Source organism: Arvicola amphibius, chromosome 1, assembly GCF_903992535.2.
Source record: "Arvicola amphibius chromosome 1, mArvAmp1.2, whole genome shotgun sequence".
In the NCBI taxonomy this organism is placed as follows: domain Eukaryota; kingdom Metazoa; phylum Chordata; class Mammalia; order Rodentia; family Cricetidae; genus Arvicola; species Arvicola amphibius.
The window spans coordinates 183,480,906-183,507,032 of record NC_052047.1 but is presented as its reverse complement, the minus strand read 5'-3'; the positions used below and the strand labels follow the sequence as shown (position 1 = coordinate 183,507,032).

Here is a 26,127-nt window from a genome sequence, read left to right as displayed (position 1 = left end):
GAAAGTGAATTAGGTACAACCTTTTGAACTTATCAAGATATGCTTGTGGGACAATGGTCTATACCTTGTGACTTGTATTTTAAATAAACGCTGATTGGCCAGTAGCCAGGCAAGAAGAATAGGCGGGGCAACCAGGCAGGAAGTAGAGGTGGGGCAATGAGAATTCTGGGAAGAGGGAAGTTTCAATCTGCAGTTGTCACCCAGACACAGAGGAAGCCAGACAAAGAGCAAGCAAGATGTAAGTGCCTCTCCAAAAAAGGTACCAAGCCACGTGGCCAACACAGACAAGAATTATGGGTTAATTTAAGTTCTAAGAGTTACTAAGAAGCCTGAGCTAATGGGCCAATCAGTTTATAATTAATGTAGACCTCTCTGTGTTTCTTTGGGACTGAATGACTGCAGAACCGGGTGGGACAGAAACCTGGGTCAACAAAGATAGGATAGATATGGATTATTTTCTTTGAATTTGTCAACTGCCAATAGACTAAACAGTGTTGATGTTTTTATTGCCTGCATATATTTATTGCCTGTATATAAGTTATTGTACTTATTCTATATAGCTTTTTTATATAACTTTCTTATTTTAAGACAAAAAAGGAGGGGGGAATATGGTAATATTTTGTTTATACTATAACAAAGTTTGCCTCAAGATCAGAGGGTGGAGCTAGCCACTAGTTAACCATAGAGGTCTGAAGTTCTGTACAGACAGATAGGAAGTGATGTGGCTGGGTAGAAAGAGGAATATTAGGTGGGAGGAGACATGAGGTCGGTCCCCTTTCAGATGAGGAGTTAACAAGGTAAGAGTTGGCTGTGGTTTGCTCCTTTCTCTCTCTGACTTTTCAGCATTTGCACCAATATCTGGCTCCAGGTTTTTATTATTTGATGTGGGAGGTCCATCTGTCTGTGTGATGCTTTTCCTGGTTAATGAATAAAGAAACTGCCTTGGCCTGTTGATAGGGCAGAACTTAGGAAAGCGGGGAAAAGGAACTGAATCCTAGGAGAAAGAAGGGTGAAGTCAGAGAGAAATCACGGATCCTCCGCCTGAGACAGACACCTGTTAGAATCTTTGCCAGTAAGCCACTGTCATGTGGCGATATACAAATGAATAGAAATGGGTTAAATTAATATAAGAGTTAGCCAACAAGAAGTTAGAGCTAATGGGCCAAGCAGTGTTTTAATTAATATAGTTTCTGTGTGGTTATTTTGGTTCTGGGTGGTCGGGACAAACAAGCGGCCCCGGGCCCTTTTCCTCTTTCTACAATTAGCAATACCAATTAGAACTCATGCAACACCTGGTTCACCAACTATGTTTTCTATTCCAAAGCATTTTGGGCTTCCCCATAGTCAAAGATTAAACAGAAAATGCTGTTTAGCAAGGTTTTCAAGGTTCTACATACTCTTTTCTTCACATCAAATTCTGTTCATTCTTCAGTACCTTAAGTCATGCCTGCAGAAACAATGCCCCAACCCTGACAAGACCTACACGGTGAACAGAGAAACACTCTTGCAAACTGTCCTCTGACCTCCACAGACACGCCATGGCAAGCACATGTGCATGCACACACAAACTAACAAATGTAAAAAGATTTCTTAAAGCAATCTCTGACTGTTCTACAAATCTAGTATACTCACATCAGAAAACAATCCTAATATATTGATAGTTGGAAAGAATTAAAAAGAACATAAGTTTTAGGATATATGTACAGAGATGACAACTGTAAATTTAACAGGGATTCCCCTACATATACATAGATTGACAGTAAAAAAAAAAATGTGGTGTAAAACTAGACAAGACTAATGACAGAGAAAAGGTAAAACGTGCTGTCTATGATTTGACCTGAAGTGCCCTGGTTATTTAAAATACACATGCAATAAATAAATAAATAAATATCGTATAAATATGTCACTGGCTCTACTTTCCTTCCATAATCACCGTCAGTTATATTCATTTTTATAAACTAGCTAAATAAAACAGAATATTATACTGATAATATATATAGTAATAGAATATTCAGAGTAACCACAACCCTCTTGTACCTCATCTATGAGTTGCTTTATTAGAGGCAGTCCTTCGAGTGCTGAACTGTCACATCCACTGGTCAAAACACGTTCAAATCCCAAAGTCAGGAGGGTCTCCAGAGCTGCCATTGGATCATGAACCATATCAAAGGCTAAAATAAGTAAAACTGATTTGAATTTTGAACTGAAATATCCTCTAATTCAATAGGTTCCAAAATGTAGTGTGTATATATACATATTATAATATATATTATGAATAATGGTATGCTAGATTTATACTGGCTTACAATAGATAATTATGAAATATTCATAATTTTTATTTAAAATTAGTCAAGGTAAAGCATTTAAACCACAGAAACAAGAAAATGCTACAAATCAGAGTTTCTTCCTTCTTTTCTTTTTGAGACAGAATCTCACCATGCAACTATAAGTAGCCTGGGACTCACTATGTAGACCAGGCTAGCCTCAAACTCATAGTGACCCATCTGCCTCTGCCACTAGGGTTCCAGGATTAAGGGCATGCTCCACCAGGCCTGCTCCAAGAGTTCTTTTTTTCATTCCTAAGGGTTCTTTTCTTAAGAGTCAGAGTTTGCCAGTACAAAAGTCTGCATGCCACCAGCAATATGCATGGTCATTTTATCAGCACACATTTCAATAGGAGCATTTACTTGGACAAAGAAAAGACGTGACAAGTTTCAAATTTTCAGTAATCACAAGTGTTTCTCTTTAAAATAAAACTTAAAAATTTAATTTTAAAAGAACTATTAAGTTTATACAGGTAACATTTAGCTATGCCAATGCTGTAAATGTGGTCACATCTGGAAAAGTGTTCAAAGGCTGCAGACAAACTATACTGCATACACGACACATTATACTCGCCGTCCTAGGAGAAACCTGGCCGCACTTTCACAATTGGTGAGTGGTTTGTACTAAATCATTTGCCTGATAGACTCAGGACTCATAGCTGATTGTTTTCAACAGACAACATGAGGTTTCGATTCTGTTCTACTAAGATACTTCCTTTCTCAAGACAAGCATGGAGGCACAGGCTTATAATTCTAGCACTCAGGAGATAAGGCAGGAGGAATCCAAGTTCAGGGGAAGGGAGGGAAGGAGAGAAGAAAGGTTAAGTGGAGAGGAAAGGGATGGGACTTCTCTCTTCAGAACAATAAGAAAGAGAAATGGCCTAGGAACCTTAAAAAAGAAAACCTACTTCTGCTTTGGTGTTCAGCACTAGGACACACTCCCTTTTCCACCCTTTACTGGACACAGGCAGCTCATGTAGTTCACAAGTTTTCCTGCTTTGGGGCCATCACTTTCCCAACAATGGCTATACTGCCTTATTAAATAAACAAGTGGGCAAAAAGTGGAACCAAGAACACTATTAAAACACAATTTTTATTTCTATAAATCGTGAAAATATTTCTGTTAGACTTATTAGTGAAAGATTAATAGAAATTAGAAGTTATCTTTTAAAAGTTTAAAAAATTTTAAATATATTCTATGTGACTGCTTCATTTTTTAAAACTATTAAGAATGGCAAAATTTAAACTACTTTTTCAGATAAATGCTCACTAATTTAAAAATATCTGACAGACTAATAGTTATTGCCTTTTTTTTTTTTTTTAAAGAAACATTGCTAATACCAAATCAAGACAATAGTTTCTGGTACTGTCATAAATTTCAAAGGGTAATAAACACTTTATCTTAACTTCTATACATGGAGACAGATACTGGCAATTCACTCTATGCCTGTTTAAAAGAAGAAAAGCATTTAACACTTTCTCAAGTATCACTGTTTTGACTAAAGATTTGTTTCTTTTCATCTGCAATGGCAGTACCTTCTAAACACAAGTTACACTTGTCCCTTGATTTTGCCAAGGCTTAGTAAGACTTAGCCAAAGTACAGGGGAACTATAACTATTAGCATCTATTCTTCGTAAAACGGTCTGATTTTTGTTCACACATCTACTTTGTGTGAACTACTACAAGAGGTCTCTATTTGACAAAGCTACCTCACTGCTAGCTCTAGGAATGGTTTTGCCTGGCACAAATAAGCCAGAAGGTACACTTCATTTCAGTGGCCACGATTTACTCCTTTTAGGGCTGTATATGATCTAAGGTAATCTAATAAATAATGACTCTCAGGACTGCTACTAGGTTGAACACACCCACTTGCAGGCAGTGCTTACTCTCTCCTCAAGTATATGCCACCATCACCTTCTTAGCACGGTTTCCTAACAGAGTTTCCAGGTTTTCTAGGCACCGAACACCATTTCTTAGTCTATAACCAACTAGTATCAGTGAAACACTGCACAACAGTGTTCAACAGAAGGGTGTGCATCTGGTAAGATCTGAAAACTGACACCATTTAACAAACCTATCAGAACAGAAATGACTCACCTCGGTGAAAAGTGACTGGCAGAGGACGGCAGAGAGCTATAAAGAGACAGCCATGCAACAACAAGAGGAGGCTCATTACTACTGTAGAATTCTCCTTGGGTAAAACTTTCATATTCTCTTCTGCTAAGACAGTGAACTAAAACAGTAACAAAATGGCAGTCTTATAAACTCAAAAATCCTATCTTTCCTCTAAACTCTGACTTTCATATGAAATATAGCTATCTACACCCTAGGGTACCAAACAAAAATTACACAAACTAAAAAGACAACATTAAATCAATTACTCGAATACTCTTAAGGATCGTCAAGAAAAATGGCCTCATAATGTAGATATTTTGCATTTATCCTCTCCACTTTCTCTCCTCATTATTAACTAGAATAACTTCTCAAGTTTTGGTGCACTGGTTAATGCAATCAATATAAATTTCTCTTAAACTCTGCAAGAGCAGAACCTGATGTACAGCAACAAAGGAGTGCTAAGAGGGCTTTACCACGTATACGCTCTACCCTAAACAGTTAAACAACTTTTTTAAAAAACATAGGTTAGTTTAAGTATCTGCAGGTATGTCTGAAAATCAATTTTGTAATATTTTTCTGTATCAGGAGAGTGTATATGTGTGCTAGAGGCTCTTACACCTCAGCTACAAACTCTTACCCACAAGAGACATGCATAGCTCTTTGTCAATGTGTCCATCTTCAGTCAATGCCCCAAACACCAAACCATCAGCACCATAAAGCTTGGCAAGACGAATGTCAGCCTTCATCACTTCAATTTCACGATCTGAATACAAAAAATCACCTCCGCGTGGTCGAATCATCACAAACACTGGAATCTGGACACTTTGTTTTACTACTTGAAGAATACCTTTAAGAACAGAGGCAGACTAAAGTTCAACTAGAAGCTAAGAGATCTGGAGAAGTTATTAAACTATTAGTGGTCATATATAGTTATTCTTATGTATTATTTCCAAAGGAAAAGAGCTGAAGAATCAGAGAAGGATGATACAAAGGGAAGGAGGCCTATGGGGAATGGAGGCAGCCTTGAGTGAATGTGTAGAGAATGGATGAAGCTCTTAGTGAATGTGTATTATTAACAAGGATCAAAGCTTCAGACCCGTGGCAATTGGCAAAGCCTTCCTCTGGGTGAAGCTCAGAGGCATGGCAAAGCCTTCCTCTGGTCCAAGTTGAGCATTTACAAATGACTGACCAATGTGTGTAAAAACTAGCAAATGCAGCTTCCTCCTCCCAGATGATTGCACCCTAAGACTGCTCCCTACAGAGACCACGAGGGGAGACCAGCTCACTCCTCTACCTGTGCTATACACAATAAACACGCTGAGGCTCCAGGTTGCTGCACTGTAGGCGCCACTCCACCAGAATAAGCACGATCCATTCCATCCCAGCTTCTGTGTGTGTGTGTGTGTGTGTGTGTATCTGCCTGTCTGTCTTTGCTTCATTTCCTCATTGCCTGAGGAAAGTTTCCAGGGACAAGCTGTGCAGGATGCAGAGGAGGCCGATGAGGAAACACAAGTGTTTATGGTGGAAGGTAGGAAGTAGAAAGCCAAGGGATAGAGAGCAAGGCAGAAGGGCTGAAGATACTCAAAAGCACTTCTCAGCTGATATAATAAAAACAACAGTTTACCCTCCAATCTGTTGATGCTTAAGGACAAAACTATGTTTAACTAAAAATACGTTTAATTAAAACCTTTGATGATATGATTTACAACTATAAGTATTTCTACTTGGTAGCATGGTCTTCATTTAACATAACATTAAATAATCATTTGTTGCTATCTCTGTATGAGAAATTTGGTGTTAAAAAAGATTCTTACCCATGCTGGGCGTGGTTCCTCCCTCCAATAAGCCAGCACATAGTTCAATCCGACCAGCACCTTTTTAAAAACATATTTATTTAAAGTTCCTATGATAACACAACTGTTTATCTAAATATAAAAAGAACTTGAGAGCTTAACAAAGAAATCAAATTATAAAATTAGAGTAAAAATATTTTAATCTTAATTGTATTCTACAACCCTTATTTGTTACTGATTGCCAAATAAAGAGTTAATTCAAGTTAAGCCAGTTCTCTTAAAATTTGTATTAGAGTTGCTGTGCACAGGGAATAAAGACATTGGATAGAAAATAGTAGGATGTTAACTCTCAACCAATAAGAAAGTAACATCATTTTTTGAAAACATTCCTTATTACTCTAAGTTTTCAAACAAATCAAAACAGTTAATTTTTAGTAGCTGTCAAGATAATTTCAAGATGAGGTGAATACTGATAGCAAAACAAACCTGTCAAACTATTGGGGTCATGTTACAAAAAAGGTCTCAGGGACAAGGCTCTCACTAACCAAAGATAGGATATTTTAAGCATTAACAAACAAAATAACTATGATAAATTAAAACACATGTCTAAATCTAGTCTTATAATGTTAAAACAACTCATTGGAGGATAGCAAACAGATGTGTTATTCTGGAAATCAGAGAACAAAGAAGGCAGTCCTTCTCCCTTCCTCTCATACTAACAAAATTTCAACACAACCAAATAATAAAAAAGTTGTTCTTTCTAGTTGTATACTAGACACTAAATAAATAAATAAATAAATATTAAGCAGGGCGTGATGGTACACACCTGTAAGTCTAGCACTCGGAATGCTAAGGCAGAAAGATTGTCATGAGTTCAAGGTGAGCCTCAATTACAAGTATGTAGTATCCTACAACCTCAATTACAAGTATCCTACAACCCTCCAAAAACAAAAGATCAAACAAAATTCAACCATATATGTATATTCTTATGAATATACACACATTAAAATTATTAGATTGACAAATGACTGGAAAAGTTTGGTAACACCTGAATCCACTGAACAGTCTTAACATTATACCCATGCACACACACAAAGAAAAACATAAGATGCCCTCCTAATGTATTACAACAGGATACTACCTATAAAGAATTAAAAAAAATTATTTCTAAACTTTTATTTTAATTTTGATGTTTTGAAACAGGGTCTCTCTCTAAAGCCCTGGCAATTCTAGAACTTGCTGTGTAGAGCAGACTTGCCTCAAACTCATAGAGATCTGCTTGTCTTCATCTCCTGAGTGCTGGGGTTAAAGACATGTACCACCTGCCCAGCTTATTTTATATGTATGAGTATTTTGCCTGCACGTCTGTGTACCATGTGTATGTATGCCTGCTGCACAGAGGCCAGAAGAGGGCATTGGATTCCCTGGAACTGAACCACCACGAGGGTGCTAGGAACTGAACCCATAGCCTCTGAAAAAGCACCCAGTGTGTGTAACCAATGAGCCATCTCTCCAGCCCTAAAAAACAATTTTTATTAAAGCTCAATTCTGAATTGGACTTTAAACTCGACAGGGAATAGAGAGATTAGAAAAGTACATCAAATGGCACCACTTACATAGTCAGCAAAATTGGGGCTGTGGTGCTCTGAGTGATGAACATCATAGTGCATCTAACAAAGAACTACAGAAAAAGAGAAAAAGAAACCTTTCTTAAAAAACAAGGAAATCATAGAGTATGGTAGTACATGTCTATGATCCTAGCACTTGAAAGGCTTAGGCAAGAGGATCACAGTTTGAGGTCACCCTGGGTTACAGCAAGACTCTCTCAAAACAGCCAATAGAAGATGTAGCTTAGTAATACAGCACCCAGCATGTACAAAGCTCTGGGTTCAGATTCCCACAGGGCAAGGGGGATCACCTGTTATAGCAATTATCAATCCTTCATTCCTTTTTACTGCCATGAAGGGATTTTACATTTTCAAAGGTTTCCAGAAATCAGCAAGGAGTGACAGTAGGAGTGACAGCAATCAATGTGTCCAGCAAAACTGAAAACACGTAAATGGCTCCCTACCAAAAACATCTGCTGAAAACTACTGACCATGACTTAAAAATGGTTGACGTTTGTAATGATTATCTTTCATTGTCAATTTGACTAGATTTGGAGTCACCTAGGAGACGCATCTCTGAGTACATCTTTGAGGGAGTTTCCAGAGCAGCTTGACTGAGGAAAGATCCACACTGAACATGGGTGGCACCAGTTCATGGCCGGAGTCCCAGAGCAAAAACAGAAAGGAAAGAGGAAGCCAACTGAGCACCAGTTCCTGACTGCAGACACAATGGGATCAGCTGCCCCAAGCTCTGCGCCATGCCTTCAGAGCCATGATGGACTGAATCCCTCAAACTGTGAGCCAACATAAACCCTTCCTTCTTCAAGTTTCTTTTGCCCGGTAATCTGTCACAGCAAATTTTAACTACCAAAAGTTGTTAAAATTATTTTTCTGATCTTGAGATGATGGCATCTCACAAAAACAAATTTGGAATACAAAACAGCACCTATAGTAAAAAAGATAAGACCTCTAAAACCATCTAGAATTTTCATTCTTCAGTACTGGGGATTACGCATGCTACAAGTGCTTTGCCTCTGAACTACTTGCTCAGTCCCCTGTATTTTAAACTATTTCAAGTTCTTAAATTTGTGTCAAGTTCAATAAAAAAAAAAATCATGTTAATGAGTAAGCAGGATTATAGATGCTTACCATAAAATGTGACCTGCTTGGGGGAAAGAGGATATTAGATAGTAGTTTTCCAATATAGTTTTGGTTTTGCCTTACTTTCTAAAGCAAAGTTTCCCTATCTAGCTCAAGCTGGTTTCCAACTTTCAACCCTCACGACCTAAGCTTCTCTATGCTGGGATCATAAGCACATGCCACCATGCCACGTTCTTCAGTAGGTTTTCTAGTTGGTTGTCTCTGAAAGGACTACTACTGTCCCAGGGATGACAAGGGCTTTATTTTTTTTTAATGACGTTTCACTCTATAGCCAAAACAGACTTCACAGTAACCCTTCTGTCTCATCGTCCCAAGTGCCCAGCTTGGCCTGGAGATTTTGGTGGTCAGTTCATAGGACTCATTCTCAGACCCTAAAAAGGTTGTCAACCACTATTCATTATCTAGTCTCCCTTACCTCCTCTTTCTGCATTCACAGCCGACTCCACCGAGTCTACACACACTTCCATAAGAAATCCATTTGGTGCTCCTAAAGGGTACAAACAACAGAAATTCTTGAAGGAACTAGCAATTTCATGCCAATCTTCCACTAACACTTCAGTTTTTGCTGCTTGAATGTGCAATAGAGAAACAAACACACGTACCCATCCAAGTGGTAAAATGCCACACTCATTCAAATCAGTGAGTCCAGACTATGAAAAAGATATACAGACATACGCAAAAGAAGCCAAAGTGAAACAATTTTAGTACATAGTAAATGTGAAATTAAATCTTCCTAAACCACAGATCTCATCATTGTGTCCCAGCTCAGACTCTTGGAACGTTTCTCAATGCTAGCAGTTAAAAGGACTACATATTTAAAATGACTCTGAATCCTAGTGCCACCATTTTATTCACTGTGGCCCTAGGCAAGTTACTTTTCTATAAAGTAGAGGTTTCAATTCCTGACTTCAGAGTAATCAACACTGAGATAATTTACATAAAGGGTACACCCACTAAACATTATCTCATAGACAGACAGATAAGATAGATAGATAGATAGATAGATAGATAGATAGATAGATAGATAGATAGATAGATAGATATTGGAGACATTTTTCTGTGTAACAGTCTTAGTTGTCCTGAAACTAGCTCTTGTAGACCAGGCTAACCTTGAACTCAAAGAGATCCACCTACTTCTTCATTATTGTTAATAAACTACATCTTATTTCTTCTTTATGACTCCAGTGTTCCCCAGTCTCCATCTTTGCCAATGAATATACTATCCCAATGATAAAATCCTTCTAGTTTCATCTTAAAATGCTAAACTTCTCCAAGGATCGTACCAAGTTACATTTCCATGGTTTTTTTCTCCCAAAGTAGAAAAATCTATCTCCTCCTGTAGCCCAATAACTTATATATTTCTCATTCAAACCCTAGTTTCACCTCTTAGGAGATACATATCTGATCTCTACTGGTTGACAGGAAGTTCCTTAGTAAGGTCATTATTTAAGAGTTTTGTCTTCCTCTCTCAGCAAGCACAGGACCTACCATGCTAGTCACCCAAATATACCCTAAAAACCTGAATTACAAATTTACATGTTAATATGGAAAAGAATGGTGTAGGCAGCTTTGAGTTTTTCCTGCAAATTATTTTTAATTAAAGATTTGAATGTTGGGACCTAGAAAATGGCTCAGTGGGTAAAGCCATTGACTGTGCTAGCCTGACAACCCAAGTTCATTACGATGTATTTAAAACCGGAAGAGCTACTGCCTCTGAGTTCCACACACTCACTATGCCACATGTACCCACCCCATACAATAACGATCAATACACTCATACTGCATGTATTGCTCACCTTAAAAATAGTCACCATAATGGGCAGTTAATTTGTAATTGTTTTTACTTTTCTATATTGCTTGACTTTTTCGACCTAACATTGCTTTTACAATGAAAAATTACTTTGAAAAACAAAAATCTGTCACCTCCTAATAAGAAGTTACAGTTGTCGTTTATTTAATAAACGACTATCAGTCCCAAGATTGGGACTCAAATGTTAGCCTATGGCCTTAAATAACAATGCACTAACTCCACAAATCTGATAGCCACATCAACTGTCACACCCCTGGGTCTGACAATGCTGAAGGATTATCAGTAGCTTCTCAGGAGAGGACGGGAATGGCTACAAAGACTACAGGAGCCCGGGCAGCAACGTGTTTTGTAGGGATCAGAAAAGACGTTTTTTGGCAGTAGTGCTCAAAGATACTCCAGGTGGCTTTGAGGACTCTGAGCCTGCGGCTTTACTTGCCTTTTTCTCCCTTAGCCTCTCACCAGTGGAAACGTGTCGGATGGAAGTGTAGGTATGACAAACCAGCTATTTTCCATTATTAAAGAGATCTGCAAAATCTTCCACATTAAAGAGATTTGCAAAACACGGAGCATTGCCACTTATACTATTTTATTTAGGGATATTTCTCCTTCATAAAAAGTTATACGTGTTAATATATAATACGTATATTATGGCTATTTTTTAATCAGTCAATACGTACTTTTAGGGACAGTAAGTCCTAATAAAAACAAACGTGAGAACCGCTGGTTTGGAGAACTAAGAGTTCACTGAGTGGGAAGAGATTTGCCGCGATAGACAGACCTGGAGGACTCCCGCAGGAAACGAGTCCCGCGTACCAACCCAAAGGCTGTGCAAACAGACCCGACTAGTCACCGCACGTTTATTATCTACCACAGCGACAGGGAGGTGGGAAGCGATGGTGCCCTCTTGTGGCCCAAGGGACTTCGGGAAGTTGGGGGAAACTTGCGGGAAAGCGTGACCCGCCGGGACCCCCAAGAAGCGTGGGGACTCGCGGGAAGCGTCACTGCCTGGGACCCACGAGGAGCTGAGGAACCCACCCGGGGTCGACCCGCACACCACCCCCTGCTCCGCCGCCTTCCGCACCCGCCTTCCCCGACGGCATCCACGCCGGTTTCCGGTCGCAGGAAGCCCCTTTCTTCATGCTTCCCGCCTTCCTCCCTCGCTCGCCTTCGGTTTCCACCGAGTCCCCGCGGCTGCGCGAGCCACCGAGGAGGCGCGTTCCTGACGCCCGTGTCCCGTAGAGTCGTAGGCGCATGCTCGCGGTGTCTGACCCGGAAGTGTTCCTCCTTTCCGGGGAGGAGGAGGAGGAGAGCGCACATCGCTGGGCCGTTCCGGCGGAGGCGGTGCACCGTCAATATGCAACGGTTGCTCCTTCCGTCCCTGAAGGCCTTCTCGGGGAGCCGCAGGGTCGGGCTTCTAGTCCCTAGGGCGGCGTCCAGAGCACAGGTACCCACTGCAGCTGGCTCCCATCACGGAAGCCCGGCTGGGGTGAAAAAGGCTAGAATAAAGTTAACGAACCGCCCCGCCGGTTGTTATCTCCCGGTCATTTCACGACACATTCATTTCCTTGTGTCCAGACAGCCCCCTGAATGCGGATCCAGAAATACTGCCCCCTGTTTGTGTATTGCTGGCCAATTTATGTAGGTTTTATGTTTCAGTGTCCCAATCCGTAGAATGGGGTAACTACTACCTTACAAGGTGTTGGTGAGGATTAATTTTTTTTAGTATACATCAAACCTTTAGCACATGATAAAAGCTCAGTACTTTTTGCACATTTGGTCTTTGCTAAAAGTGTCATGAACTACTGTTTAACCCCATTCTACAGAGAAGGGAATTGAGGCTTATTTTAATTGTTTGTCTAAGTTACCCAGTTAATTAGAAGTAGGAAACTGAGCATATATCTTACTGGTAGGCTTAGAACCAAAGCGGACATAAATTCTCATATCTGATAATTATTAGTAAAAGGTGAAAGATTTGGGGAATGGGAAGAGAAAGCAGAGAATTCTAGTTATTATCATTGTGTAATGATCAAGGAAGAGAAAAATAAATGCTTCCATGGCCCCTGCCCCGGGGGAGTCAGTTTTATTCATCGTTGGTTCACTTGTTAAATATGTATTGGGTCTTGCTATGTAAGGGACCAGTGCCATAAACAGGCTTCGGGAGAGAGAGTGGGGAAGAGAGAGAAAACAAGATCGACCAGAACCTGCCATGCAGCGCCCCCAGCTTAGACCCACGGACAGATCACCTGAAGACACATGGCAGTGTGTTCAGAGTTGTGGTTGGGGAGGTCCTTGTGCTGTGAGGGTGGCCTGTTGTGAGGCTCTGGGAAGTTTGGGGAGTAACAAGGCAAGCCCAGATCAACAGTGGGCAGTGTCAGTCAGGCAAGTGTGGGAGGGGATAGCACATTTAGAGGCTGAGAGGAGAAAGAAACCCATAGGGCCCTGGTGGTCCAGTTGAGAGACAGCAGTCAACAATAGTGGGAGCTGTGGAAATGCCGCCTTTGTGAGGCACTTTTCTCCAAGCAAATTGAGGCTGAGTGTGGGGAGCAGTCTTTCCCTGATTCTTTGGTTATAATTTTCTTTCTTGCTCCTCAGTGTGGTTGCAGCTTTGGCAGCAGGCATCCTCTGAGGCCAGGGCAATATGGCACCGTCACTGAAGTGGCTTTGCAATCCGGAAAAGGTGCAGTGCCCCTTCCCTCGAAGGCAGCTGAGCAGGCAGTGGGCCGATGGCTCCTGGTCTGCAGCGGAACGGTCGCTGGAGCCGTTATTCTCGGAGGAGTAACTCGGTGAGTCAATTGCTCTGGGCAAACCAGGTTGTCCAGGAAAAGGGCTCTGGGCATCCTCAGTTTACAGTTGGAGAAGCTCGCTTGCTTTGTTTAGAACAGGCCAGTGTTTTATTGGTAGGAGCCTATGTAAGGACAGGGTTCCGTCTTCACTGGTAGCGGGACATTGTTCCTGTATGGTTAACCTCGCCAGTATTCAGATTGAGCTCAATTTTTCCCCCTGCAGTTTGTTTGCTTAAATTAAATACATATGTTCATATACCACAATTGCTTCATATGTTTCTTGGGTTATCTTTATGTCTGTAAACAAACTTTATGGATTTAGGCTTTCCCTTCTTCCACATCTTTGAAGTTTTGTTGCTTTTGAAGAAGGCCAAGTCATTTGTCCTGTGGTTACCCACAGTCTGACTGTCTAGTGATGTCTAACATAGTCTTTGTCTGCGAATGTCCTGGAATTGAGTAGTTTATTACACATTTCTTTAATGTAAACATTGTTTTTGCCTGTATAGAAATGCTAGTGAAAGAATTGGGTGGGACCAAGTCATGGTGGCACATGCCTGTAATATCAGCGCTTGGGAGGTGAAGGAGGCTAGCATGTTCTACCTCAGAGACCCTGTTTCAGGAAAGAAAAAAAAGCCAACAAACAATAAATGGGGTGGGGTTGAATAAAAGACTTGAGAATAAACTGAAGGTGTAAAGAAATAAGAGCTGGCATGCAGGGCCTGGTTTGTGCAAAAACATGGATTCCATATCCAGCAATACAAACAAAAAAGGAAGAGGAAGGAACTCATACCCGCGGGTTAAGTTCACATCTACTTGTTACCATAGACTATTTATGAGTAATCTAGAATCATACACTCACATTTTCTATCCTAAGGCTGACGGAGTCTGGCCTCTCAATGGTAGACTGGCATTTAATAAAGGAGATGAAGCCACCCACAAGCCAAGAAGAATGGGAAGCAGAATTCCAGAAATACCAACAATTTCCAGAATTTAAAATGTAAGTGTTAGAAAAGAGTCAGGTAAATGTCTTTGTGTGTGATGAAGCCATGTGTGTGTAGCAGGCCTGGAGATGTGGTTTCTCACTGAACCTGGAGCTAAGCTCATTGCTGGCAATTCTCAGTGCTTTTCCTGTCTCTGTCCCCCACAGCACTAGAGTTACAGGAACACACGGCCACACCCAGCTTTTTTATATGGGTGCTGGGGATTTGAACTCAACTCCTTATGCTTGTGCTGTGAACATTCTTACTCACTGAGCCATCTCCAAAGTCCTCACGTAAATATCCTGTCTTAGGGTTATACTGCTGTGATAATACTGTGATCAAAGGCAGCATGGGGAGAAGAGGGATTATTTCACAGTCCCGTATGACAGTTTATCATCAAAGCAGTGAGGGCAGGAACCGGGAGGCAGGAGCTGATGCAGAGGCCTTGGAGGATGATTACCACTCTAAAGGCAGCGGAACCTGGAAGAGTGGAGCCTAAAAATGAGGTGGACCGAAGTCTCATGCAATAACCAACTTTATTCAGAGCATCAGGCAATTTATACTTTTAGGGTTAAGAAGGATCACGTGAGTAAGGTATTCAATCAAAGGACAACCACACGTGGCAGAAACACATTTTTCCATAGAGGCACTCCTATCTTCCACACCTGGGAGGAGCGTGGAAACATATTCTAAGAATAATTCTGTGTTTTGAAGAAACTGAGGTTACAAGACTCTTGTCTTTTTTTTCTTGAAGTTTTTTCACAAGCACTCAGCATTCTCACGCACTCCATTCTTGGATTGTGTTCCGACAGAGGGGTGCTGCTTACTGACTTGTTCCCCATGGCTTTTTCAATCTGCTTTTTTTTTTCCATTTCAAGTACAGTTTATTTCAAAGACCTCACTACTGAACACATATATTCTCTCTCTCTCTTTTTTTCTCTCTCTCTTTCTGGACTGTTGGGTTCCAAGTATTTAAATATTTTAACAACTTCATTCAGTATAATTGGTATGTAATAGATCATACATATTTAACACATACAGTTGACATCTGTGCCTGCCCATGAACCCTCTACAATCAATATGAGTCGATCAATCAGACCAGGTTTCTCATGCTTCTTTCATTGTTCCAGCTTGACAATCCTTACCCTGCCCACCCCCAGACACAACTGTCCTGTGCCCTTTCATCATACAGATTTTGGAATTTCATATAAATAAATAAAATCATGTCAGGCATAAGCTCTGTTGTCTGACATTTTTTCACCCAGCAACATGGTTTTGAGGATGCTGCCCACAGGAGAATGTACCGGTGTGCAGTCCTTTCCATTGCGGGACTGATCCCATCAGGTGGATGTGCCATACACTGTCCACCACGTGCTGGTTCCTAGAGTTTTTCCTTGTCGTTTTCAGCCTGCTTTCTTATAGAACTCAGAACCATAAGCCCAGGAATGGCACCACCCTCAGTGGGCTGGGGCCTTGCACATCAATCACTAATTAAGAAAATGCTCTACATGCTGGGTGGTGGTCGCACATGCCTTTAATCCCAGCACTGAAGAGATAGAAGAAGGTGGATCTTAGTGAGTTCAAGGGAGCCTGGTCTACAGAGCGAGTTCCAGGACAGCCAGGGCAGTTACACAGAGAAACCCTGTCTCAAAAAACGAGAGAGAGAGGGTGAGGGAGAGAGGAGAAAAACCCAATAGCGGTTTCCTCTCTTTTAATTTTTGACTCCCATTTCACCTAGCCTGAATCATGACATGACACTGGCAGAATTCAAGTTCATCTGGTACATGGAATACTCGCACCGAATGTGGGGTCGAGCTGTAGGCCTTGCGTACATCCTGCCCGCTGCCTATTTCTGGAGAAAGGGTTGGCTCAGCCGTGGCATGAAAGGACGTGTTCTTGCCCTCTGTGGCTTAGTCTGTTTCCAGGTAAGACTTATTCAAGGTTGGGAAACCAGAGATGCTCGAAGAGCTTCCTAGTGGGTATTATTTAAGGACACCATCTTTGAAGCACTACAATAGCATTTTAGTGCCATAGGCTTGGCTTTAAGTCCCAGTTCTGCCACTTAGGGCAAGCTATCTGACTTGTCATATATGATTTCCTTTCTTATTCTGGGGAGAGACAGTAATAGAACCACTTAGGGGGTACAGATATTAAATGAGATAATACCTATAAAGCAGTTAGTTGGGTGTCTAAAATCAGTAAGGTCTCAATAAGTAGAGTTTGTGTCCCCACTATGATTCTCTTCCGGGTTCTCTCCCATCCTTTTCTGACGTGTCTGCTGTCTTAGAGTGATCCCTACTGTAGAGTGACAACAGAGGCAAACAGGAAAGCTCCAGAAGAAATAGTTTGGGGATGAGAGCTGGGATACAGGTGTAGCTGATGTTCGACTGTAAGTGGTATTTGAAATCATGTAAGCTGGACTTTTCTTACGGAAGAGAGCTTCAGAAGATTCTCACAGTTAACGCCAAGAACCAAGGAAAGGAACTAGAGGAGATACCTGCAAGTATTTGGGACAAAATGTAAAGGTCCTGATGGTGTCACAGCATCAAAGAAACATCAACATTTGACCAGTAGGAAACTAGGTAGTTAATTTAACTCACAAGTGGTAAGGAGATAAGCTAATAAAGCGATTAACGAGCCATTAGAAACTACAGTAAAGAATTAGACACTAATAAAAGTTACTTTGTAGAAGTTTATTATAAAAGTTAACTTTTATTATGATTTTATAACTAAGCAAATTAGATGAAATAAAATAAGTTTAATTTTATAATTAAACATTAAAAATGAAGGTAGAAATTTAAGTTGTCAGGTAGGGTTGTGGGAGGAAGTAAGTTAGGCTAGAGAATTGTATAGCCGCCATTTTTCCGGGGTCCCTGAAGATGAAGGTAATTATAATAGCCAAGCTGGTCTTGAACGGGGAAGGAAATCTCCCCAACGGGTTACCTGAAGAAGTAGTAGAAACTCACCCCTTTGGCCTGATTCTGTGGATTGGAGGCAGTGGGTGAAGTGATTGTGTCTTATCTGATAAGACGGGAATTGATGTAGCTGGGTTATTTGCTAGTTAAAGCAGAGGACCGTGGAGTGTGATGCATTCTGTGAGCTTTCTATACATACACATGCCTTCTGTTGGGGAATGGTGAGATTCTCTTGTTATTGTTTGATCTTCGCCACTCTCCTCCCTTCCTTCCTAAGAGCTGAAGTCTTTCTGTGACTGAATTTGGAATTTGGAGTTCAAGTTTAAATTTCTTCATCTCCAGTTTCATTTTTCTTAGAGAATAGAAATATATTTTTGCAAAGCAATCTACATGCAAAATCTTACATATTTGTATGCCTTCCCACCCCCCCCAGGCTTTTTTGTTTGTCTTATACCCACCTATCTTGACTATAATTGTTTTTAAACAGTTAACCTTTATTAAGCTTTTTCCAAATATAATCTAGTTTTCATAGACCAAAATATTGTGTTTCACTGGTTTACATGTTAAATTATATCAAGTATTTGTAAAGTTTCAAGTGCAGATAAACTCTTGTGTGATTTCATATACCTGAACTACACAAAACATAAGTCTAAACAGTGATCAAGCACTAATACTGTTAATACAGAATCGCCAGCAGTTCACACTTCCTGGACACTGGCTATGAACACTAGAAGGCTGTGGAAACAGGTCGGGAGGGTGTTCTTTCTGATAGTGTACTTTCTCAATGGAACCTAACCTTGTTTGATTTGTCCCTCTTCTTGAATTCTAGGGTCTCTTGGGTTGGTATATGGTGAAAAGTGGGTTAGAAGAAAAACCAGAGTCCTATGATATCCCTCGGGTCAGTCAGTACCGCCTCGCAGCCCACCTGGGGTCAGCACTGGTTCTTTACTGTGCCAGCCTGTGGACCTCACTGTCCCTGCTGCTCCCTCAGCACAAGGTAAGCACCCGTCAGCCTCGCTGCACAGCTGCACAGCTGCCCAGGTGCTGACGGGCAGGGAGATGGAAATCTGGTTCTAATACAAAGTTAGTAAGTCAGATTCCCTTGACTATTGTAAAGAATGTGTCTGTGAGCATGCGTGCACAACTAGCTCTTTGAGACATAGGTCTCAGTTCTTTGGGGTGGATATATATATGTATGTATGTATGTATGTATGTATATACCTCCAGAAATGAAGCTGCTCAGTAATATAGAGAATAATTGTCTAATGAGGAATGTGAAAACACAAGTTTTAGGAAAAATGCAAGAGCTGCCAGTAAGGATAGCCCCACCACTTTAGCCCTGGCTCCCCGGGGAGACTGAACAGCCAGACAGGAAGTCCAGAGCAAGAGCTGTGGCTACACTTGTGCCGGGGAACCGTCTCAAGCTGCCAAACTCATTTTTCCCTCTCTTTCTGTCCTTGTTTCTCTTTCAGTTTTTCAGTTCAGTTTCTCTTTGTAACAGCTCTTGCTGTCCTTGAAGTCGCTTTGTAGATCAGGCTGACCTCAAACTCACAGAGATCCACCTGCCTCTGCCTTCCCCGTGCTGGCATTAAACCCCGTGTGGCTTTACCACAGTTGGCTCACCTTTTTTTCTGATATTTACAAATAGTGATTGTTGGTTTGGTGAGATGGCTCAACAAGCCTGGACACCTGAGTTCAATCCTTTCCCCCACATGAAGGTGGGTGAGGAGAGTAGACCACACAGAGTTGTATTTTGATATCTACACGTGTGCTGTGGCATGAGCATGCACACACGCATACAAATGCACCAGTAATTTAAAATCCTTAATTTAAAAAGTGATAATTAAATAAATATTAAAGTGTGAGTTGGCCTAGATAAACTGTTCATGGAGAACATTTTGATGTGACATCAGATTTTTCAATAGAATTACCTAATAGGTATTTAGAGCTAGGACTTGGGTCCCAGTAGGGACTGGAGATGTTCACAGGAAAGCCAAATATTGAAGCCTTTTCATAGTAAATAGTCCTCATCTGAAAATTCTTCCTCCGACTTCCAAGCTGAATTTATAAAATGAATTGCCTGCATCCACAGCTGTCTGCTGACACCCTGCTCTTGTGTTCCAACCCCTCAGATCCTCCCAGTCCTTCAGTACTCGCATATGCCCAGACTCGCACACCCAAACACCGGAATTGAACTGTGCTAGGTTACTGATACTCTACCTACTTAAAGAAAGAATTTGAGATGACTATTAAGTGATATAGTGTCATGTTCTCTACTGCAGTAACACTAGCTAATTTAATTAATTGAAATATCTGGGAAGATACATAATAAATGCCTAACAATGAAATAGATGTATTTAGAACATTGTCTGCTGGGTACTTATCCTATGTTAGAGCAGTGTCTGCTGGGTACTTATCCTACATTAGAACAGTGTCTGCTGGGAACTTATCCTATGTTAGAGCAGTGTCTGCTGGGTACTTTTCCTCGTTAGCAGACAGACAATCTGACCTTAAATTGTCTAGATTTGGATTTGGAAATCTTCCTACCTCAGTAGTTCCTACCAAAGAGATTACCTGATTATCCTTTCCAGTTACCTGAAACCCGACAGCTGCTGTGGTTGAGACGCTTTGCTGGAGGCACAGCAGGCCTGGTGTTCCTCACAGCTCTCTCAGGTAGGCCTCATCCCAGCACACTTGGTGTGAAGTGGTATTTCTTGCCTAATATTCTGTTGTTCCCGCTGCCTCTTTATCTTTTCCTGTCACACTTGGCTCCTTCACTGCCACCATCCACCCTCTGTTTTCTGCTCCCCAGGAACTGTAAGCTGTGTATAGAACAGAGATGATGACTGTAAGTGCTTAGAACAGGGCCTGGCGTGTAGCAAAAACTGTGTTAGTTGTGCTGTGAAACATTATTACATATTACATTATTACATACACCAGGATGGGTCAGTCAGGTGACCTGTCCTCAGTGATGATCAAAGATGTTCAAGTTCACTTCAGCTGGGACCAATGTAGGTCCTTCCTCCTAAGAGTTTTAAACTTTTTTATTTATGTATACGTGTGTGTCTGTGTGAGTGTATGCCACGTGTGTGCAGGTACACAAAGAGGCCAGAAGAGGGCATTGGATCCTCTGTAGGTAGAGTTACATGTAGTTGGGAGCCACCCAACGTGGGTGTTGGAAATCGAACTCAGGTCTTCTGGAAGAGCAGCAACCGTTGAGCTGTTGTTCATCCCTAGATGTTCACCTTTACCTTCCTCACTCTCAGTGCGCATCTAATCCAAGAATCAGAATCCCCACATGGTTACGCATGTTAAGGTTAAATAACATTTAGGTTTCATTCCGTTACACTAGCCACACTGAGTGATCAGCAGGCACATGTGACTTGTGGCTAATGTATTACAGGAAAAACAAACATAGAACAAGTCCATTATCACAGAAAGTTTTATTGGACAGCACTGCTCCATCATGAAAATAACATTAATTCAAACCAAGAGCCTACCCTACTCCTGATTCTTTGCTCTTCATTTCTTTCCTATATAATGTGTATTTTGGTCTTATAAGTCATGTTTACAAAAATGATTCAAATTTCTTTGACTCTGTTGATAATAATGGATCTGTCATCCATCCATTCACATCTGCCTTCTTTTTGTAATTATCTGGGGTTGAGTTTGTTTGTGATTTTTTTTTTGTATCTTCTTTGTTCCTTCAACAAATATTGATTGAATCCTTAGAAGAAAGACAGAAAAATGTACAACAAAACCATGTTCAGTAACTCGGTACTATGAGGAAAATAAAGCAAGATGAAAGGGGAGGAATGGAACAGAAGAGCCGTGTCAGACCATAGGGGCTCCCTCTGGTAAGGTGATTTCTGAGCAGAGAGACTGAGGAAGTAAGGGAGTAAACTCTAAAGTTCCTAGATAGATCAGCAATAGTTAGGAACAGGAAAGACACAGAACCAAAAACAAAGGCCTTTTTCCAAAGTAATAGGATCTCCTCCAAAGCTTCTGATCTCTAGCAGAGACACGCTGGAATCTTGGGGTCAGAGCAGATAACGGGTTAGAGGTGTTGCTGAGTTCCTGTGGAGACTGTGATGTATCTTCTCTACCTGAAAGGTCAATTGCCTATTTTTCTTTTGTCCTCCAAATCGTTCCTTTCTCTAGCTCTGGAGTAAGAGGCTTCTGTATTCAGAGCTGATATTTGGTCTTTATTTTGATACGTCCTGTGTATCTTGGCATGCAGGGGCTTTTGTGGCAGGGCTGGATGCTGGGCTTGTTTACAATTCCTTCCCCAAAATGGGAGACTCTTGGATCCCAGAGGATCTCCTTACCTTCTCTCCCATCCTGAAGAATGTCTTTGAGAATCCCACCATGGTGCAGTTTGATCACCGGCTTCTGGTAAGTGTGCTGGTTTGTGCTGCTGGGCATCGGAACCCTCACACACGTTTTGGGAGTGCCAGGGAGGCACTGACAACTGTTACCAAGGCAGTAACTGATTGTTCTTGTGGAGGCAATTCTAGGATCAACCAGATGTCTAATCTGACATTTTTGTCATTACACCCAGATTCTAACTTAAAATCAGATAGGCAAGTTAATACTAACCCCACTTAATCCTGAATATGCCTAAGTGTCATTTCAGCAGAGGTGCGATTAGAGAACAGACTGTAGACTGTGGTGAGCACATAGCTGTGGAAGAGCCCCAAAGGTGCCTCATTAATACTTTCCCATTTATTTAAGCCCATAGGTACTGGTGGTGTGGAACTGTACTAGAACTGGCCTGGCAGCCTGAGTGTGCACCCAGGAGACCCTAGTGTTGTTAGAGCAGCAGGACAGGGTCACAGGGAACAAGGTGTAAGTAGAAGACCTTGATAGCTGGCAGATCTGAGAGGAGCTTTAAAGGAACACGAAGTTAAGATTAGCTGTTAGGAATACATGTAAAGAGAGACCAAAGGAGACCCCACAGTTTCTCCTGTAGCATTCCTAAAACATGAGCAGCAGAAAGGGAACCTCTAGAGTGAGCCTTAAGCTAAGGGCAGGATGTCATCAGATGGAGGCATGGCATGCTGAGTGTGAGAAGGCAGACAAGGAGATGTAGAAAGGACTCGAGTTGACATTCCCGCCCACACAGTGTTTCAGCATAAATAAAAGCATGGTTGGAGCTGTCCCTATAGCTCGCTCTGAAACAGATGTAAAGATATGATAGAAAACATTCTCTCTGGCATGGATGGAGAAAAGAAACCTTATTGCCAACCCCAGACCCTTATTCTGGTATAAATGAAACCAAGATTTTCATTGTTTTTACGAGCTGGAAGCACTACCATCCCTTCTACTCTCAACCCAGGGAAGTTAAATTCTTTGTGTGTTACTGTCAGCCCTGCTTTAGGAATAGGGGATTAGGGCTGGAGAGATGCTCTGTGGTTAAGAGCACTTGTTGCTCTTGCAGAGGACCCAAGTTCAGCACCCATGTATGGACTCATACTAACGCTAGTTCCAGGCTCTAACACCCTTTTCTGGCTTCAGGCGCCGCATGCACATGGTGCACAGACATGCATGCGGGCAAAGCACCCATGTGCATAAGATAAAATAAATCTTTGGGGAAAAACACGAACGTAAAATTATATATAAAATTACAGCTAAGGATATAAGGTCTAATGTAAAAGGCCAGGCTCTCACCCAAGGGAAGCTAAGTGTGTAGAGTAGTAAACACACTCAGGTGGTGCCTGGGTGACAGTGCACCTCCGTTCCAGCAGAAGGGGACTCTGGGTGGAGCAGTGTTCTCAGGAGGTGTGCCTGCAACCCCCACATGCATGGTGACCATCTTCCTTTCTTCTAGGGCATCACATCGGTCTCTGCCATTACAGTGCTCTATTTCCTGTCCCGGAGAATCCCCCTTCCTCGAAGGACCAAGATGGCAGCAGTGACTCTGCTCGCTTTGGCATATGCACAGGTACAAAGCCCTTCTTGATCTGATGGCATTCCCCAAAGTTAATGTTAATCGTAGGTTAATAATTTAAAAACTACATAAAAAGTATCAAAACACTATTAAGAGGAATGACAAATGGCTGGCTAATAAATACAACAGCATTTTAATATCAGAGAGGAGCAACTTAGTGAATATCATTTTGTGGCTATCATTCTATGGAGAGCTAAATTTTGGGTGTGGGGCAAGCAGGCAAAGAGATAATGTTATTAGCATGGGTACAGGAAAATGGATACATTTAGATATTCTCGGTGAGACCATGAGTCTATAATAGCTTTCATCAGAGGGCAATTATACAATATAATATCTATGATATGTATGATATGTAATGCTTTGGTCCAGAAGACTGACGGTTGTGTCTGCCATAGACATGCCCTTCTGCACTAGGAGCTTTATGTGAGGAAACTCATAATTGTGGTGATTAAAATTGGAAGCAAACTAAACCAACCATGGCATGTCTTTGCTGTGGAGCACTGCACAGCAGTTTAGGGAAAATCAAGTGACAGAACAACATTTTTAACAGCACAGAACTATATGTATCTGCATATTCCAACACTCGGAAGACAGGCAGGTGAGTTCAAGACTAGCCTGGTTTACATAGTGAGTTCTAGGCCAGCCAGGGCTACATAGTGAAACTCTGCCTCCAACAAATAAAAATGAAAGCCTGTATCTCTCGTAATCACATATGTGAAAGTAAGGCATATAGAAACTGGTACCTGTAACTACCGATGTGGAATAAGACAGGTAGATGCTGGGTATGGTAGCTCGTGCCTGTAATCCTAGCACTAAGGAAGAGGGTTGCTAGCACCAAGAGTTCCAGGCCAGCATGGGCTAGAGTAAGACAAGGGAATTTTAGGTTTACCTATTCTATTTGAATTTCATTGATTTACGTATTTTACGCTTGCTTATGGGTGTTAAATACATGTTTTGTCATGCTCCGATGTGACAGCTTGGAGGCTTGTGTATCCGCTCACACATGCAGTCACTTTCAGTATTACCAGCTTTCTTTTTCTTTTTTCCTACAACAGGTGACCTTGGGCATTAGCACTCTGCTTATGTATGTTCCAACTCCTCTGGCTGCCACACACCAGTCAGGCTCCTTGGCACTGCTTAGTGGTGCCCTTTGGCTCATGAATGAACTCCGAAGAGTCCCAAAATAATTCTGAGAATCACTCGCTAGGACTGAAACTATTGGTAATTTATCAGCAAGCACAAGAACTTAGGAGGGTGGCCTTGACATGCCACATGGCTTACACACTGGTCATGTCTCTCAAGACTGCTATGAAATGGACACCGGATCAAGAGTGTCTCTAAGGTGTCCTTACACCAGAGATTTCCTTTAAAATCTGCTGCAGAAATAAGTGTCCATTTGCTGCTGCTTACTAGGCAGTCTGGCTTTTCTTAGTATTAGGAAGACCTTGGATTTCCGTGTCCTTGTGCTGCAGAATCCTGTCCACTAATCAGGCTGGTGGTGACAGTGACAGACCCAAGAACAGGTGCCCCAATGGAGTTACTGGACCAGTCGACAGGTAACTGAATGTTGGTTTGTGACCAACATCTAGTGTTGTTATATCTTCTTAAGCACCTAACAAGCTAGATTTTGAAGTGAAGATCCTCTTTTATGTATGTGTGTATGTTTGTGTTAATGTATGCCATGTGTATACATATGCCCATGGTGGCCAGGGAAGTGCTGGGTCCCTTAGAGCTGGAGTTATAGGCAACTGTTAGCTGCCTGATAGAGTGCTGGTAACCAAACACAGGTCCTCCGGAAGAGTGGCAAGCACTCCCACTAGCTGAACCACCTCTCTAGTCTTGGAGTGAATATTATTAAAATTAATTGTTAGTCGGGCAGTGGTGGCACATGCCTTTAATCCCAGCACTTGGGAGGCAGAGGCAGGTAGATCTCTGTGATTTTGAAGCCAACCTGGCCTACAGAGTGAGTTCTAGGACAGCCAGGGCTATTACACAGAGCAACCCTGTCTCGAAGACCCACCCTGCCCCCCAAAAAACTTAAATGTTTACAATTTCTAGTTTTTAAAAATGATATGGAGGCTTAGTATGCCTGACCTGAAGTTGCCCATTTTCAGTTTCTGAACCAGATATCTAGTCTTTCAACTTCTGTGAGTGTGTGTTTCCTAAAGGGTACAGTCTCAGCTCTTCTTAGCGGAACAAAGACACGTGTTTTATTTCCCTAGTCTCAGTCCCTCAGGGCTTGTGCTGTTGCACGGGAGAGGTTCCCTCGATCTCAGAACTCGACTCATCTTAGACCCACTAAATCCACGCCCTTGGAACAGGAGTGTGGTAGGTTTTTGAGGCAGGGTTTCTCTGTGTAGTCTGGTTTTATAGTCACTCTAAATCAGGGGCATCCCGAGTCAGCTCAGGCTTCGGGTGCTTACTTCATTTTTCTTTGATTACAGTTGAGCATGTCTGGAAACAGATCTGGTGTTTAGCTGTTTAACTGCACTGTGCTCTCTGTGCAGTCCTGGTCAACAAGGTCATCTTAGCTCTTTTTGTATTTGTGTAATTTGCTGTCACCAGATAGATACCAAACACCGAATGAACTGGTGGAAAATAACAGTTACTGATTTTATGTTCCAAATGTCTGTTTCAGAAAAAGTCAGCACACTGAAAGGATCAAATAAATTTCCTTTAATGTTTTCA

The 26,127-nt window shown here is 41.5% G+C and overlaps 2 protein-coding genes across 4 annotated transcripts in view; one reads left to right on the top strand and one right to left on the bottom strand.

Annotated features, from left to right (window-relative positions):
* The window catches only part of Cutc (cutC copper transporter), a 28,327-nt gene extending 16,237 nt beyond the window's left edge, over positions 1–12,090 (bottom strand). Inside the window, exons 1-6 of one of the 3 annotated variants that reach the window (XM_038344152.1) lie at positions 11,893–12,090; positions 9,417–9,488; positions 6,255–6,314; positions 5,078–5,287; positions 4,423–4,458; positions 2,038–2,141 (exon numbers count right to left, since the gene is read on the bottom strand). In XM_038344152.1, the coding sequence (XP_038200080.1) occupies positions 2,038–2,141; positions 4,423–4,458; positions 5,078–5,287; positions 6,255–6,314; positions 9,417–9,488; positions 11,893–12,064 (654 nt within the window). In that variant the 5' untranslated portion in view covers positions 12,065–12,090. Of the gene's footprint in view, positions 1–2,037; positions 2,172–4,422; positions 4,459–5,077; positions 5,288–6,254; positions 6,315–9,416; positions 9,489–11,892 lie in introns of all 3 variants that reach the window. The other 2 variants (XM_038344144.1, XM_038344161.1) reach the window with 2 other exon arrangements.
* Positions 12,091–12,097: 7 nt separating this feature from the next.
* Positions 12,098–25,386, top strand: LOC119823989 (cytochrome c oxidase assembly protein COX15 homolog). Its single transcript, XM_038344131.1, has 9 exons — positions 12,098–12,255; positions 13,404–13,594; positions 14,469–14,591; positions 16,313–16,499; positions 18,319–18,486; positions 20,081–20,162; positions 21,730–21,884; positions 23,320–23,433; positions 24,495–25,386. Exons 1-9 carry the CDS (start codon positions 12,166–12,168, stop codon positions 24,624–24,626), a joined length of 1,242 nt encoding a protein of 413 aa, XP_038200059.1. The 5' UTR covers positions 12,098–12,165; the 3' UTR covers positions 24,627–25,386.
* Positions 25,387–26,127: the final 741 nt, after the last annotated feature.